At 36.2% G+C, this 17,701-nt stretch overlaps 1 protein-coding gene across 3 annotated transcripts in view; it reads left to right on the top strand.

Annotated features, from left to right (window-relative positions):
- SPAST (spastin) overlaps positions 1–17,409 on the top strand; it is a 51,422-nt gene extending 34,013 nt beyond the window's left edge. For 2 of the 3 annotated variants that reach the window (XM_049652336.1, XM_049652335.1), the window contains exons 8-17: positions 3,225–3,299; positions 5,044–5,115; positions 6,443–6,518; positions 6,757–6,848; positions 6,996–7,075; positions 9,491–9,533; positions 10,476–10,555; positions 11,946–12,016; positions 13,685–13,725; positions 17,097–17,409. In XM_049652336.1, the coding sequence (XP_049508293.1) occupies positions 3,225–3,299; positions 5,044–5,115; positions 6,443–6,518; positions 6,757–6,848; positions 6,996–7,075; positions 9,491–9,533; positions 10,476–10,555; positions 11,946–12,016; positions 13,685–13,725; positions 17,097–17,219 (753 nt within the window). In that variant the 3' untranslated portion in view covers positions 17,220–17,409. Of the gene's footprint in view, positions 1–3,224; positions 3,300–5,043; positions 5,116–6,442; positions 6,519–6,756; positions 6,849–6,995; positions 7,076–9,490; positions 9,534–10,475; positions 10,556–11,254; positions 11,318–11,945; positions 12,017–13,684; positions 13,726–17,096 lie in introns of those variants that run through there. The other variant, XR_007462429.1, reaches the window with a different exon arrangement.
- Positions 17,410–17,701: the final 292 nt, after the last annotated feature.

Raw genomic sequence — 17,701 nt, 5'->3', positions numbered from 1 at the left:
CAGGAGAAAATCTCTGCAAAACATATTACATGATACAGGACTGGTATCCAAATATATACAAAGAACTTTTAAAACTGCACAGTAAGAAAACAAATGACCCAGTTAAAATGTGGGCATAACCGTAAAATACCTAGGAATAAATATAACCAAAGAGATGAAAAACCTATACACTGAAAACATTAGAAAGCTAATGAAAGAAATTGAAGAAGACAAAAAAAATGGAAAAATATTCCATGCTCCTGGATAAGAAGAACAAATATTGTTAAAATGTCAATACTCCCCAAAGCAATCTACATATTCAATGCAATACCTATCAAAATAACACCAACATTCTTCACAGAGGTAGAACAAACAATCCTAAAATTTGTGTGGAACCAGAAAAGACCCAAATAGCCAAAGCAATCTTGAAAAAGAAAACTAAAGCTGGAGGCATCACAATCCTGGACGTCAAGTAGAATTACAAAGCTGTAATCATCGGGGCGCCTGGGTGGCTCAGTCGGTTGAGCGTCTGACTACGGCTCAGGTCATGATCTCGCGATTTGTGAGTTCGGGTCCCGCGTCGGGCTCTGTGCTGACAGCTCAGAGCCTGTAGCCTGCTTCGAATTCTGTGTCTCCCTCTCTCTCTGCCCCTCCCCTGCTCATACTCTCTCTCTGTCTCTCAAAATTAAGTAAATGTTAAAAAGAAAATTAAAGGAAAAAAGCTGTAATCATCAAGGCAGTGTGGTATTGACATGAAAACAGACACTCAGATCAGTGGAACAGAATAGAAAACCCAGAAATGGACTCACAGACATATGGCCAACTAATCTTTGACAAAGCAGGAAAGAATATCCAATGGAATCAAGACAGTCTCTTCAGCAAATGATGTTGGGAAAACTGGACAGCGACATGCAGAAAAATGAACTTGGATCACTTTCTTACACCATACACAAAAATAAACTCAAAATAGATGAAAGACCTAAATGGAAGACAGGAAGCCATCAATATCCTCGAGGAGAAAGCAGGCAAAACCTCTTAGATCTTAGCTGCAGCAACTTCTTACTAAACACGTCTCCTGAGGCAAGGGAAACAAAAGCAAAAATGAACTATTGGGACCTCATCAAAATAAAGAGCTTCTGCACAGCAAAAGAAACAATCAGCAAAACCAAAAGGCAACTGACAGAATGGGAGAAGATATTTGCAAATTACATATCAGATAAAGGGTTAGTATCCAAAATCTATAAAGAGCTTCTTAAACTCAACACCCAAAAACCAATCTAGCGAAGAAATGGGCAAAAGATGTGAATAGACACTTCTCCAAAGAAGACAACCAGATGGCCAACCAACACATGAAAAAATGCTTAACATCACTTGTCATCAGGGAAATACAAATCAACACCACAATGAGATACCACCTCAAACCTGTCAGAATGGTTAACATTAACAACTCAGGCAACAACAGATTATGGCGAGGATGCGGAGAAAGAGGATCTCTTTTGCACTGCTGGTGGGAATGCAAACTGGTGCAGCCACTCTGGAAAACAGTATGGAGGTTCCTCAAAAAATTAAAAATAGAACTACTTTGCGACCCAGCAATTGCACGACTAGGTATTTATCCAGGTGATACAGGTGTGCTGTTTCGAAGAGGCACACGCACCCCCATGTTTACAGCAGCACTATCAACAATAGCCAAAATATGGAAAGAACCCAAATGTCCATTGATGGATAAAGATGTTGTGTGTGTGTGTATGTGTGTGTGTGTGTACATACATACAATGGAGTATTACTTGGCAATCAAAAAGAATGAAAGCTTGCCATTTGCAACTACATGGATTATAGTATTAGAGTATTGTAATCATTTTTTTTAATACTTATTTTTGAGAGAGACAGAGCCTGAGCAGGGGAGGGGCAGAGAGAGAGGGAGACACAGAATCTGAAGCAGGCTCCAGGCTCTGAGCTGTCAGCACAGAGCCCGAAGTGGGGCTCAAACTCATGAACCACAAGATCATGACCTGAACTGGCTCAACCGACTGAGCCACCCAGGTGCCCCCAAAATAAATACTTTTTTGAAAGTTGAATATCTGCCAGATCCTTTGTCCCCTTCTCTCTCTGCCCCTCCATGACTCGTGCTCTCTCTCTCTAAAATATATAAACAATAAAAAAGTTTTTTTTTAAGTATTAGCCATTTCATATGGTTCAACTTAAAAATACATACTCTTTCACTATTAAGCAAAGTGATATCAGTCTCGTGCTTCACACTTGACTCTCTGCCATGCCTGGTGTCTTTGAGTCTGGAGACTCAGGTTTAATATCTCTAAAGGACACAATTTTTGCCTCCTTTGTTTGTGAAAGAGGAGTACTTGGATCTTGGTGATCTTGGTAGGGGGGGTGGGCACCTCAGTTTAGTTGTTCCTCATACAAACTTTCAAGCAGTTCCTCCGTGGCTGTCCGCCTTCCTCCTGCTTTCTCTGATACATCATACTTCCACGTCCTGACGTTTTCCAGGGTTTTTGTTCACATCCACTCACTGCTGGTATCTAGGTATCCCTTTACAAGCAGGCACTTAGGTTTTAGCTCCATCACCTCTGCAAAATAATTTACCACACTTTGTTCTCTCTCTACAAAAATTTTTGTGTCTTCTGTTTTTTCCTTTCGTGTTCTCTTTATTTTGAAGATTTAGATCTTCTTTTTTCATCTACTATTATTTTGGTGACATTTCCAAAGGAAGTAGAGAAGCATGTCTGTGTTCATTATGTCTTGTTTAACCAATTTGCTTTAATTTTCAATGAGATTCTTAAAAACTTTGTTTTCTTCTGTTTTTAATAATTACACCAATTTATTGATTATATGTGTTCTCTTTAGAGCTCTGAGGAGTTCTGTTTAGGAGGATGCTACAGAAAAATGCTTTTTTTTTTTTTTATTTTTAACAATTATTTTTGAGAGGGAGAGAGAGAGAGAGAGAGCGCGCGCGCGCGCGCGCGCGCGCGCGCGCAAGTGGGGGAGGGGCAGAGAGAAAGACAGAGACAGAATCTGAAGCAGGCTCCAGGCTCTGAGCTGTTCACAGATCCCTATGCAGGGCTCGCACCCACGAACCATGCGATCATGACCTGAGCCGAAGTCAGATGCTCAACCAACTGCACCCCCAAGCGTCCCCAAAATGATGCTTTTCAGATGACAGACTTAAAATGTTTGGGAAAAAAAGTGTCTCCAGAATCATAGTTGTGAACTAAAGTATATGATTTTAGTTGTTCACAGGGCTTAGAGCTCCTGCCAGAGGATTGTTACTCTTTGGTCCACCTGGAAATGGAAAAACAATGCTGGTAAGAATTCTTTTAGAATTTGAATGTTCTGTTTAGATAATTAGAGATAATGTTATGAAAAAAAGTTTATATTGCCTCTGAGTTATTTTTTAGTATATGTGCTGCCGAAGCGAGCACAACCTCTGAGTTATTTTTATGATTTTCTTTTTGTTATAATATACTTCTCCTAAGTTTTTTTTTTTTTTAAGTTTTTTTTTTTTTAACGTTTATTTATTTTTGAGACAGAGAGAGACAGAGCATGAATGGGGGAGGGTCAGAGAGAGAGGGAGACACAGAATCAGAAACAGGCTCCAGGCTCTGAGCGGTCAGCACAGAGCCTGACGCGGGGCTCGAACTCACGGACCGCAAGATCATGACCTGAGCCGAAGTCAGCCGCTTAACCGACTGAGCCACCCAGGCACCCCTTCTCCTAAGTTTTTAAACATGTTTTCAGGAGCGCCTGGGTGGCTCGGTCGGTTACGTGGCCGACTTCGGCTCAGGTCATGATCTCGTGGTCCGTGAGTTAGAGCCCCGCATCAGGCTCTGGGCTGATGGCTCAGAGCCTGGAACCTGCTTCCGATTCTGTGTCTCCCTCTCTCTTTGCCCCTCCCCCGTTCATGCTCTGTCTCTCTCTGTCTCAAAAATAAATAAATGTTAAAAAAAAAAAATTTTTTTTAAACATGTTTTCAATGAAGAAATAGATGGAAAAACACATTATGTTCTCTTCAGTAGTATGTTTTGGAGTGGTTAAATTTAAGTGTAGTTTTCATTATTTTCCCAAGTTAAATAATAACATTTTTACTTCAGAAAAGCTTACCTTACTATATTCTGTATCTTCCTAGCCCTTGATTTTTTTTTTCTTCCTATCTTAACAGCTTTATTTAAATATTCAGCAGAGGGGGTGCCCAGGTGGCTCAGTCTGTTAAGCGTCTGACTGTTGATTTTGGCTCAGGTCGTGGTCTCAACGGTTTGTGAGTTTGAGCCCCATGTCAGGCTCCCAGCTGGCTGTGTGGAGTCTGTTTGGGATTCCCCCTCTCTCCTCTCTCTCTCTGCCACTACCCCCTCTCTCTCAAAATAAATAAATAATCAGGATAACACACTTTTTCTTTCTTTTTTTATTGAAGTATAATTTACATACATTTTTTTTTTCCAGTATCCTTTTGCCCGAGGTTTTACTGGGATCTGTATACCTCTTTCTCCTGTATAGCTCTTTTAGAGGGGAAAAGTAAAGAGGAAAAGAGTTGAGCTGTTTCTCTTTCCCCAACCAGTTATCTTTCTATAACTAAGAAGGGAATTAACACCCTTTTTTTTTAACCACTCCTTATCCATCTCCCTTAGAAAAAATAGGGAGAATGGAAAGAAGCATAGCTCTTCCTAGACTTTTTCTTCATTGCTGAGAAGAAACACACTGATTGCCACATATCAGGAATCATGTAATATTTTATATTTTTGGAAAATCTTTTTTAGTGTTTAAGTTGATCAAATGTTCTTTTATTTAAAAAAATTTTTTTAATGTTCATTTGAGAGAGAGACAGACAACACGAGTCGGGGAGGGGCAGAGAGAGACGGAGAGATAGAATCCAAAGAGGCTTCAAGCTGTCAGAGTAGAGTCTGACGTGGGGCTGAAACCCACAAGCCATGAGATCATGACCTGAGCTGAAGTTGGATGCTTAACTAACTGAGCCACCCAGGCGCCCCTCAAGTGTGGTTCTTTATAAAGGAAGATATTGAACTAATATAATGTTTTGCCCTTGTGATTTTTAAGGCTAAAGCAGTAGCTGCAGAATCCAATGCAACCTTCTTCAACATAAGTGCTGCAAGTTTAACTTCAAAATATGTGAGTGTTCTTTTTCCAGTATTGTCATATTTTATGTTGGTGTCTAGATGTTACTAAGTATAAATGGTAATAACATTACACAAGAAATATTTTTGAGTTTTATATCTATTATTTAGCTCTGATGGACATTAATCACTCTTCAAAAGACAAAGTTAGGCTCTTTTGAAGTTAGGATTGTGCTCTCAAATACTGTTTTAATTTGCTGGGGCTGTGTAACAAAGTACCATAAACACAACAGAAATTTATTGTCCTATAGTTTTGAAGACTAGAAATCCAAGATCAGGTATTGGCTGAGTTCTCATTTTTATAACATAATTAAAAGTAACTGTAAAATGATATCTCTTTTCTTAGTTATATTTTACTTTCTATGTGAAATTTTATAAGTGAAATTGTTATTCAAGTAGATGTACCCAACATGATACACATAGTATAATGGAAAACACTGTCTTGGAAGTTAGGAGATAGGGATTCCAACTTAACTGTTGGGTACTGAGCTGGTGTTAAGAAAAGAAAACTTTTAGGCCTCATTTATAAAGTGTTGATGTTGTCAGCAGGTGATCTCTCACGGGGGTCCTTCAGAATATTTGCTTTGTGATTCTAAATCTGAGGCCATTCTTTTTTTTAATGAAATTTTCAATTAAAAAAATAGATGCCACCTAGAGGACAGAAGAGTTTTTACAGTGGATTATCCCAAACCTCATGACCCTTTCATGAGTTGATTTTAATGCATAGAATTGTTTTATTATAGCATTTCATCCCCTGGAATGTCGCAAGGGGTGTTCATAGACCTCCTTGGCTATCTAGAAATACTTTTATACTTATTGACAGTGATATTGTGAGAGTTAATTTAAGTAAGTTTAGTTTAGTAGAGCACTTTGTAACTTACCTGGTTGTATGAATATACCCTACAACCAAGGACTTAAGAAATATGTACAGTGTCTGTTTCTCTCTCCTAATATTCCATCTTCTCACTAGTTATACCCCTAATAGCTATTCCATTCTCAAGTCTTAAGAATGTAGGGTCAAGCAAAGCAGAGATGTATTTCATTTTTTAAAGTACTTACCGGACCAGTCTAGGTTTCAGCACCAAAAAAACCCAAAAAAAAACCCAAAAAACTTATCAGACTGTATTAAATAATAGTCTTTTTTTTTTTTTTTTAAATAAGCGATGGTTCAATAACCTTCCTCCCACAATTCCTTAAACCAAATCTTTGGTTGTTGCAAAGAAAGGAAATTCCTAGATGTAAGACTTTTAATCATGAAATTTAAACAGCTGGAATAATGTTGCATTTTATGTGTATTACAGTGTATAATGCCTTGTTTTTAGGTGGGAGAAGGAGAGAAATTGGTGAGAGCTCTTTTTGCTGTGGCTCGAGAACTTCAGCCTTCTATAATTTTTATAGGTAAGAAAATGTTTTCTAACTAAGTTAGTTGAATATTTATGAAATTCCCTTCTCCAAGTTTGAGAGGTATAATGAAAAAGAGTATTCAGAAGGAACACGTTTTAAAGAAGTGCAAAGTTAAAGACTAATGAATTGTGCAGGACCTACAATATTAATAACAAGTAGTAAACTAGATTAATCTCAGATGACTGGTGTTGTGTGGCTTTATGTTAAAGTCTTATCCTTTTGTTTCCTTTAGATGAAGTTGATAGCCTTTTGTGTGAAAGAAGAGAAGGAGAACATGATGCTAGTAGACGTCTAAAAACTGAATTTCTAATAGAATTTGATGGTGTAAGTATTGATTATGGTATTTTTAAGGTGGTAGCATCTTAGTGTAGATATTTTCAAATTAAATGACTCAAATTAGAAATACAGATATTTATCATATTTTTGTTATTACTTTACCTAAAAGTACTGAAAAATTTTTTTGTCTTACAGGTACAATCTGCTGGAGATGACAGAGTGCTTGTAATGGGTGCAACTAACAGGCCACAAGAGCTTGATGAGGCTGTTCTCAGGTAGGGGGATTTATGTAGAAACACACATCGATTACAGGTGTATTTGCTCCTGTGTTCACCTCACATATGTCTTATTTCCTTCACTTTCAATTTGAAGACAAATTATTTCCTTCCTGGTATTCATCCTTTGGCCTCTTGTTACCTACTAAAGATTTTGAAGGCAGAGCCAACATGATACCACGAAAACTAGTTTTCACTTTGGTTGCAGGCAAATTGTTTATTTCTTCTGATTAGGATTAAATTATCTTAAAACACCAGAATTGATTCTTACTTTTCTTTTAGTTGGCTTCATGAAAAGCAAATAAAAGCAGGATTCATGGAAATTATGTTCTGTGTTCTTGTATGATTGAACAAATTTATTCCCCTCCCACTAGAAGGATGGTTTGACTCAGCATAAAATTCTTGGGCCTCCCTTTCTTGGCCTGACGAATTTATTACATTGCTCCATTGTTTCTAGGATTAAATGTTGCAGTGTAGAAGTCTGAAGCCAGCCTGCTTTTTATTCACATTTATGGATTAACTTGATTTTTTTCTCTTTATTGGATATAATTTTTAACTATTGAAATCTAGTTATTTGAAAAAGATGTCGATCTGTGTTATTTTTTCTGGGATTTGGTGTTTGTTTAAATTGAGAGTTATGAATCTCTTTTGTTTTAGGAAAGTTATTTTGAATACTACCTTTAATAGTTTTTCCTGATTCATTATTCTGTTTTTTTTCTTTCACACAATTTATGCATTATGTTGCCTCTTTTTGTCTTCCTTATCTTTAATTTCCTTTCTAGTCCTTTTTAACTCTAATTTCTTTTTTTGTTTGTTTGTCTTCTTGTTTGTTGTCCTTATTTCCTACTCAGTTTGTGTCTGATCTTCTTTGTGCTACCATTGTAACCTCTGTGTCTTTGGTGGTTTTCTTCTTCGCTTTCGTTGCTTTCCGGATCTCTGCAATCCCATTTTTCATCTTCTATTGTCTTATTTCCTTGAGCTTTTGTGTGTCATTGCCTTGAGACACTTACATCTCATTGAGCTCTTGTTTCGTAAAAAACTTTTTTTTTTTATTAAATAATTTTATTTCACAGAAAGTTACTTGGTCACAAATTTAATTTGCTCTTTGGAAAAATCTTCTTGTGTATGTTCTCTATATTTATGGTAACCTTTTCCCTCTTTTTTTTAGCACTTAAAAGAATAGCCATGTGCTTTTGCCTGTTTGGTTACTATTTTTATTTGAATAAAGGGGAGTTTTCTTGGCAAACCTAGTTTTGGAGTGATACTCTAGGAGAAGAGCTACCGAGCAAGTATCTTGAGTTGTCGTATGAGTAGACTGGACTATCAGGCAGTCTCCCTGAGTCACAATCAAACCGTACCTGATGAAGATTAGTCCATGCAAGACAGTTTGTGATCTTGCCAGACTGATTGATGTCTTCTTACAAAAATGATGTGTCTTTGAGTTTCTTCGTTCAGCCTCACCTGCCTTGCAGTTCCCCTGCTCCTGCCTGACTAGGTTTCACATGATATGCAGAGCCGTTCTTCACATGCTTCTTTAAATATGGGGAGGTTGGCTTTATTCCTCCTGAGTGTGCTGTTTCCTTTGGAAAACTCTGTGCTCTGATAGCCGTGTCTGGAACCTCCAGCAACAGATGCTATGTGTCCCCTCCTTCGTATATTTTTCACTGCCCTAGGCAGCCCTTCTCTAGTTGTGTAAATGTTACCTGAGTTTGTTGATAGTGAAGTTTGCATATCTGTTTCTGTGGTCCTTATTGATTTTAATTGTTTTCCCTTTCAAGAAGACAGCAGAGATCTCTTTATTCTGCTCCTCATATCAGATTTTTTGTTTTAATAGCTCTCATATGTTTGTATTAAAAACATATGAGAACTTGACAATAGTGAATTAAGGAATTTTAAACATTATCTAGAGAGTTTTAAAGAGTAACTCAAGGGGCACCTGGCTGGCTTAGTCGTGTGCCTCTTTATCTTGGGGTTATGAGTTCAAGCCCCATGTTGGGTGTAGAGATTATGTAAAAATAAAGTCTTAAAAAAAGTAACAAAATAACTCTTCACTTTAATGACTACTAAAATGCATTCAGATACCTTGAGTATTACACTTAAAACTTTTTTATTGTTGGGGCGCCAACTTTTTTATTGTTGGGGTGGCTCAGTCGGTTGAGTGTCTGACTTCGGCTCGGGTCATGATCTCACAGCTCATGAGTTTAGCGTCGGGCTCTGTAGTGACAGCTCAGAGCCTGGAGCCTGCTTCAGATTCTGTGCCTCGCTGCCCCTCCCCCAGTCGCATTCTGTCTCTGTCTCAAAAATAAATAAACATTAAAAAAAAAAAACTTTTTTATTGTCATTTGCTGCTTGAGTGGAGTTACTTGTAAATTCAAATGTATGTTTCTGAAGTTGTTTGAATCCTTTTTTTTTTAGGCGTTTCATCAAACGGGTATATGTGTCTTTGCCAAACGAGGAGGTATGTATCTATGTCTGAATTTTTTTTTTTAACATGGAAACAAGGACTACCATCTTGACAATATTGATCTTCCAATTATTGGTACAGCCAGATTGGAAACCAGTTTGGCAATTTCTTAAAAAGATAAATGTAAACTTACCATAAGACCCTGTAATTCCATGAAAACATGTCTACACAAAGACACATATAAGAATTTTTATAGCAGCATTATAAATAATAGCCAAGAACTGTAAGGAGTCTAAAATGTTCATCAGTTAGACAATGGATAAACAAATATGGTATATGCATTTAATGGAATACTGTTTAGCAATGAAAGGATTGAGATACTTAACACATGCTGTAATATGGAAAAACCTCAAAAACATACTAAGTGAAAGATACCAGATGTAAAAGATAACCTATCATATGATTCCATTTATATAAAATATTCAAAAAAGACAAATTTCTAGAAACAAAGGAAACCGTGGTTTGCAGAGGCTGTGGGTGGGAGTGAGAACTAAGTGTAAATAGGCATGATTGAACTTTTTTGGGTGTTAGAAATGTTCTAAAAGTGGAGTACGGTATGGTTGCAAAACTATATATTTATTAAAAGTCACTGAATGTTACACTTAAAATGGTGAGATTAGTGTTATATGAATTCATACCTCGAGAAAAGTGTTTTTTTAAAAAATTGTGGTTGTCTAGCTCAGACCCTTAACATCCTTGATAGTAGCAGCAGCTAATTCCTTAGTGCTTTATTTGGATTATCTTTAAGTCTCTTAAGAGCTCTCAAAAAATGGTCGTTTCAACTCCAATTAACAGACATGAGCGAGGCTCTAAGAACTAGAGTGATTTGTGTGTGATCATTCAGCTCGTAAATGAGGGTCAGGATTTGAATCTAGTTTTTGGATATTTCATTAAGCTAATTCTTGAGACTGATAATTCTTTAATATTTCTTTTTAGACACGACTACTTTTACTTAAAAATCTATTATGTAAACAAGGAAGCCCATTGACCCAAAAAGAACTAGCACAACTTGCTAGGTGAGTAATTTGATTTGGTCTATCTTAAAGTTTTTTCTTTCATAAAGAAGTCTTTTTCTTTTTTGTTTAAAGTAAACTCAAGTGTGAAATGAGTAATTTATTTTTCAGAAAACTGCTCGTCTCATCCTCTGCTTCCTTTATGTTTTTTCTTATCTCTCATTGTTAGATATGGTATCTGAATTTAAATTTCTAGATCCTCTACAAGACATGACCTAAATATCTGATAGTAGTACATGCTTTTTATAAATTTATTAAAACTTATAAGTGGTATTAAAATAGTTTAAAAATTTTTAAGACACTTATCTCTGCCCACACCAGCACAAATATTCTCATATAAATTTGTTCTTTATATTACACATAATTTTTTTAACTTTTACATCTTCTAAGTGGTGTACTTAAGTAGAAACTGAATATGGGAGGTGCACTTGTTGAATTTTAGTCTTTGAAAAATCTCACAAAGTAATTTAAATATTCAAGAAGTATGTGAATAGCTGGTAATTTTAGTAAATACTCTGAGTCCCAGATAACCTATGAAGAAAGAATAAATTCAATACTTGGAAATAGTGAAGTTCTTCTTTGTTGTTCCAGTAAAGAATTCAGCTAATAATGTTTGATCTCTATAGTTATTTAACATAGTACATGATAAGTAAATGCTTTCTTTTCGTGTTTTATTTTCTTCTTCCCCTTTGCCCTCCCTAGTTCTTAGTTCCCTTTGATAATCTCTTGGCTGCCCAGGACTCTCCACTGTGGCATCCCATTCAGGTGTGCCTCTTTTTGCCAATGTCTTCTACCCCAGACTCGTCCTTTACCTTGTCTGTCCTATATTTAAAGAAATGTACCTTGGACACCTGGCTGGCTCAGTCAGTAGAGCATGCAACTTTTTATCTCAGGGTTGTGAGTTCAGGCCCCATGTTAGGTGCAGAGCTTACTAGAAAAATTAAAAAATATATATTCTTAGTTAAAAAAAAGAAAAGGAATCTACCTTGACTGGCAGTGTTCTTTGTCAAGGTAAAGAAACATTCATTTCATTAACTTACTTACAGAGCAATAATTAATGGTTATGTATCAGTTGGCCAGCAATGGCTTATGGCTGTTACCTTTCCAGGGGATGTATTTATATCTAATGGAGCTTCTTGGACATATAATATGCCTTAATGTAAAGAAATGATTCTTATGATGAAAATTTGAGACATTCGTTCTAAGGAGCCTTGCCTGCCATAGATGGTTTTCTTTGTTTTCAGCAAGTGGGCCTTTCTGTGCCCTTAAAATCAAAGTGTGTAGCTGTCTGCTTGATGACAGAGGCAAACTAGATTTTACACTCTTTCTACATGGAGGATTTTAAATCTGCAAAGATGAGAATCATTTGCTCTTTCTTCCTTCCCATTCTCAGAATGACCGATGGATATTCAGGAAGTGATCTAACAGCTTTGGCAAAAGATGCAGCACTGGGTCCTATCCGAGGTATGTGTACAGAGCTTGAGACATTTTGACCTATTTATTAGACCACTTTCGAAGTTTAGGAAGCCCTATTGAGAGGCGTTTTTTAAGTAGTAGTAGGAAAGCATTGAAGCTGCTGGAAAACTTGATATGAAGTAGTTTCTTTTTCTTGTTTGTTCTTTTTAATTTTTTTTAATGTTTATTCTTGAGAGAGAGAGCGAGAGAGAGGGAGACAGCACAAGGCGGGGGAGGGGCAGAGAGAGAGAGGGAGATACAGAATCCAGAGCAGGCTCTGAGCGCTGAGCTGTCAGCCCAGAGCTCAATGTCGACTTGAACTCATGAACTGGGAGATCGTGACCTAAGCCGAAGTCAAGACACTTAACCACTGAGCCACCTTGGTGCCCCGGTATGTGGTAGTCTCTAGACTGAGTGTCCACAAACTTTTCAGTGAAGGGCCTGATAAATATTTTAGGCTTGTGGGACCACATAGGCTCTCCATTGCATATTCTTTTTGTTTTTTGTTTTTATAAAAAAACAAAAATGCGAAACCATTCTCAGCTCACAGACCATACAAAGACAGTCCATGGATCAATAGACCATGACCCCTATTATAAACAACAGGTTTCAGTTGTTTTTTTTTAATTAAAAAATTTTTTATTGAAATATAGTTAATATACAAGATTATATTCGTTTCAGGTGTACAACATAGTGATTAGACAGCTCTGTACATTAAGGAGTGCTCACCATGATAAATTACCATCTGTCCTATGTTTCACTTCTTGATAGTAGGTAGCCAGCAGAAAACCCAAAGGAAAAGAAAACATTTTTAAGCAAGCGAAAAAGAAAAATAAAGGGAAAATGTTCTTTTCTGGTTTTGGGCTTTTTTCAACTTGAGTAATCTGATTATCACTTGAAATTAAAGTGTGTAAGAGAAGTTTTTACTTGTATTATTATTTGTTATCTTTTGAGGAATTGCTTTGTGTTGATTCCTATTTGTTGATTCTGAAATACCATTCTGATACCACTTTAGACTAGATATTCTCAGCTGCTTTTCCACAGGCGGCATGGGCAGTGGATGGGTGATGCTCTTAACTATGCACTCAGATTGCTGGCTGTGGTAATAAAATAGAACATGGAACATGCAGCTTCTAAGAACACATCTCCTGCAGTGAGACAGTGTACTGACTCGGAATTGCTGCTTTGGAGCAAAATAAGTATAACCTTGAGAATATATTTTGAGATTCTGGCAAAGCATTCTAGTCAAACTCTTACTGCCAGAGGTACAAAATCTTGTTCAGATAGTGGACTCAAAACAGTAGCTAATATATAAACCATTTGTATTTTTTCCAGAATGTTTTAGCTATTAATTCTGAAGCAGACAAAGCTGTTGGCTTTAAAAAAAATAACCTAAAGCCTTTGTAAAGAACAAGTTGAATCTTTTAAGTTCAATCTCAAATTGGTAAAATTTATGACTCCTAGGCAATATGCAAAGAAATTGAATGCCTCCCAGTTACTCCTAAGAAGGAATGTTATTCTAAGCATTTATAAATTGTGCTTAATATTTTGTGTCTTCCTTTTAATACAAATAATTTATATCAAACATGTACTTTTAGATCATTTTACTTGGTTTTGCTTTTCAGCAATTTAAACTTACAGACCTTTTTTTTAAAGTGGCTGTCTTATATTTTACAGAACTGAAACCAGAACAAGTAAAGAATATGTCTGCCAGTGAGGTATACTGTTCTATAATTTTCTTTGCTCTGGTTCTCTATATTGTAAGACTTCTCTTTTGTCTGGATTTTTGTCTGTGATTTGGTTAGAAGCTAGAAAAAGTTCTTTGTTTCATTTCAAAATCTAGAGGCATATCAAATTACAGTCTCTTACAATGTTCTTTGGTAATGGACAAAAATTATTGTACATAGTCATTAAGTCATTTTCTATCAAATCATGTTATGTAACTACTAAACAGAAGAAAATCATAGAAAACTTGAGGATTTTACTCTTTGTAACAAGTTAATCCCTTCATATTCTATTAGTTTTTCAGTGTTTGTTTTCCTCCTTATAAAAACAATACCAATGTAATGTGATTCATTGCAGTTTCTTAGTGTGATAGGCCCTCTTATGAGATGCTAACGCATTTCTTTTTTTTTTTTTTTAATGTTTATTTATTTCTGAGAGAGAGAGAGACACAGAGTGCTAGTGGGGGAGGGTCAGAGAGGGAGGGAGACACAGAATCCGAAGCAGGCTCCAGACTCTGAGCTGTCAGCACAGATCCCATCGTGGGGCTTGAACCCACCTGAGCCGAAGTCTGACGCTTAACCAACTGACCCACCCAGGCACCCCCATACTACATTGTTTTTTATTAGTACTGGTGTTGAATTAGACTATTCCAATGGCAAGAGCCTGAAAATACACGTATTTTTAAAATACCATGAATTCGTTCTGATGGAGTACATTTATTCCAGTATTACAGCATAATATCTACTTGAATTTTAATCCCATACTTAAAAATATAACTTTATCCACTATTTTAAAAATATATATGAACCTTATTTAAAAATCTTTTTATTTAAAAAAAAATTTTTTTTTTAACGTTTGTTTTTGAGACAGAGAGAGACAGAGCATGAACAGGGGAGGGTCAGAGAGAGGGAGACACAGGATCTGAAACAGGCTCCAGGCTCTGAGCCGTCAGCACAGAGCCCGACGCGGGGCTCGAACTCACAGACTGCCAGATCATGACCTGAGCCGAAGTCGGCCGCTTAACCAACTGAGCCACCCAGGCGCCCCTAAAAATCTTTTTAATGTTTATTCATTTTTGAGAGAGAGAGAGAGACATAGTGTGAGTGGGGGAGGGTCAGAAAGAGAGGGAGACGCAGAATCTGAAGCAGGCTCCGGGCTCTGAGCTGTCAGCCCAGAATCCAAGGCAGGGCTTGAACCCACCAATGGTGAGATCACACCTGAGCCGAAGTTGGACACCTAACCGACTGAGCCACCCAGGCGCCCCATATGAACCTTATTTTAAACTAAATGTTAGGAACACTAAAATTAAATATGAAACTACTGAATGAATTACAAGAAATAACATTACAGTACCTTTTGTGACCTTGTTATAAGTTTTGGTTCTGTATATTTTATCCAGTTTATTTTTAATCTGATGGTTTTAGTATTAATTATTTGGTAGACTTTTAGCTGTTAGTTCCAGACTTATGAGTTAATATATATAAAATGCTTAAAGCAGACTGGCACTTACATAGTATCCTAGTAGTCACAGTATCCATATGGAGACTTACTTGTGTGTAATGTGTGGATACTATGTATCCATATGTAAGTGTCCATAGATTTAAAAATACATAAATACTTAATGGCATTTTGATATAGAAATTAAGGAAATCTATTTTATCAGTCACATTTATGAGATGAGAGGAAAACAAGTAATTTGGTTTCTAAAATTGTATACTAGAATTTTGTAATTTTTTAAGTTTTATTTATTTTTTTAAAGTTTACTCATTTATTTTGAGAGAGAGAGGGCACACATGTGAGTGAACATGAGTGGGGAGGGTCAGAGAGAGAGGGGGAGAGAGAGAATCCCAACCAGGCTTTGCACTGTCAGTGTAGAGCCCCACACGGGGCTTGATTTCACAAACTGGGAGATCATGACCTGAGCCAAAATCAAGAGTCGGACACTTAACCGACTGAGCCACCCAGGTGCCCTAAGTATACTAGAATTTTATTTCGTACAACTTTAATAACTAACTGTATTGTCAGGTACTGGTTTGTATACACACATTTAGGTAAGATGAACTCCATTTGATTTTATAGTTTATAAGAATAGAAACAATTGTATTGGAATTCTGTGTTTTTAAAAGTTAATGCTAAAAATTTGGGGTTATAAATTCAGGGTATAATATACTTTGTTTTTAAAGCGCACAGTTTGTATCCAGCTTAACTTTATTATTTCATTATTTTGTTAAGACATCTTTGCTATTTATTTTTCTCTTTCTCAAATTAGCTACCATTTGCTTTTTCCTGTTGTATACATTTGTCTCTTACTAACTTCAAAATATCACATATAAATTTCATATGTATATGTACACCATACTTTACAGTTCAATTAGAATTTCATCAAAACCTTTAAAACCTTAATTTCTATAATAAATTTTATTCAGGAATATCATAGGTAACACATTTATCATCCTTCCACACTTTGGCCTTTAGGAAGAGCCAGTGTGTGTTTTATAGCTAAATAAGAAAACATGTAGGGCTCATATAGTGATTATGTGGTAACAATATATCCTTTTACTTTTTGACTAAGATTAGGCTACAAGTTACAAATGTGGGTGATTTTTATCAATCTGTGCACATCAAGATATCAGAGCGTGCGTGAAGTATTTAGGTTGGGTTTTATAAGAGTAATAAAAAGAATATATATAAATATCCAGTTGACATTTTGTCTCAGATTATCCTTTAACTTCTTTTTGGGCAAAATACACATGTATATATTACTGACAATTTTTAAAAATGGGTCGTTTCGTGCCAAGCTCCTTTTGGGTTTTAAAAATCTCTCAGTAGATACAGATACATTGTTAACTCAGCATTGTTTTGTTCTACATTCTCATAGCCCATTAAAAAGGTCAGAAAATGAGACAAGAAATGTAAAAAGCAACATTTCCTTAAAGTCTCATGTGCTTCTTGTAAACCCTCTTTCCCTTTTCGATAAACATAGCATGAATTTAGCTAGTGAGTGAAACTTGAGAATTCTGAAGGGTGGGATTGTGATTCTTTTTTCTGCCTGTCTATATTTTGTCACATTTTGTATAATAAGTGTTTTCTGTTTTTATAATGGGAAGATACTATGATTTAAAATGTTAATGCCTAAGAAGCTAAACACATATGTTAGTATAGCATTTTTGTAAGATTTCTTACATAGCAAACTTGCCTACCCTATAATAGGTAAAATAAGATGATTGGCGTGATTTTCTAAGAATATATTTATATAGATTTATAACATTAATAAGCAATAGCATCATTACTTCAGTCCATCTTTGGATTAACTACTGTGTACGTATTCATCATTTGTATCGTCATGTGTTTTTTTAAAATCTAGATGAGAAATATTCGATTATCTGACTTCACTGAATCCTTGAAAAAGATAAAACGCAGCGTGAGCCCTCAAACCTTAGAAGCATACATACGTTGGAACAAGGACTTTGGCGATACCACTGTTTAAGGAAAGACCTTCATAAGCCTGCAGAACGTTTTTGCTTTCGAAGAGAGTAACACACCATCTTCGTCGAATAGTTATCAGCTACAGAAATTCAGCCTAAGTTTACAGGACTTTTCAGAGTCTTAAAATTACTTGTGCACCCCAGCAGATGAACCATACAACAAATTTAAATAAAATATACAATGCAAATGGAGTATTTTGTTGAAGGCCTTCTTGCCTATGTTGCTAGTTATCCCAATGGGCACTGTAAGTTAGAGCACAACAAAAACTGATTCTGGTCTTCTTTACCAATATAATCATAATGTAAATAATAATTTGTATATTGTGTTGCAGATGAAAGTATTCCAGAGACAGTGAATGGTAGAAGACACAAGCGCCTTTGGTTGTTTGTCTTCTGATGTCTTTTCTTAAAATAGTAATTTTTCTATTTTCCTTTCCTACTGTCGTCTTTACTACAGATTAGAATACCAAACACTCTAAGTTAC

Source organism: Panthera uncia (genome assembly GCF_023721935.1).
Source record: "Panthera uncia isolate 11264 chromosome A3 unlocalized genomic scaffold, Puncia_PCG_1.0 HiC_scaffold_12, whole genome shotgun sequence".
NCBI classification, from domain to species: domain Eukaryota; kingdom Metazoa; phylum Chordata; class Mammalia; order Carnivora; family Felidae; genus Panthera; species Panthera uncia.
Note: the sequence above shows the minus strand (reverse complement) of the source record. Positions and strands in the feature narration are given on the sequence as shown.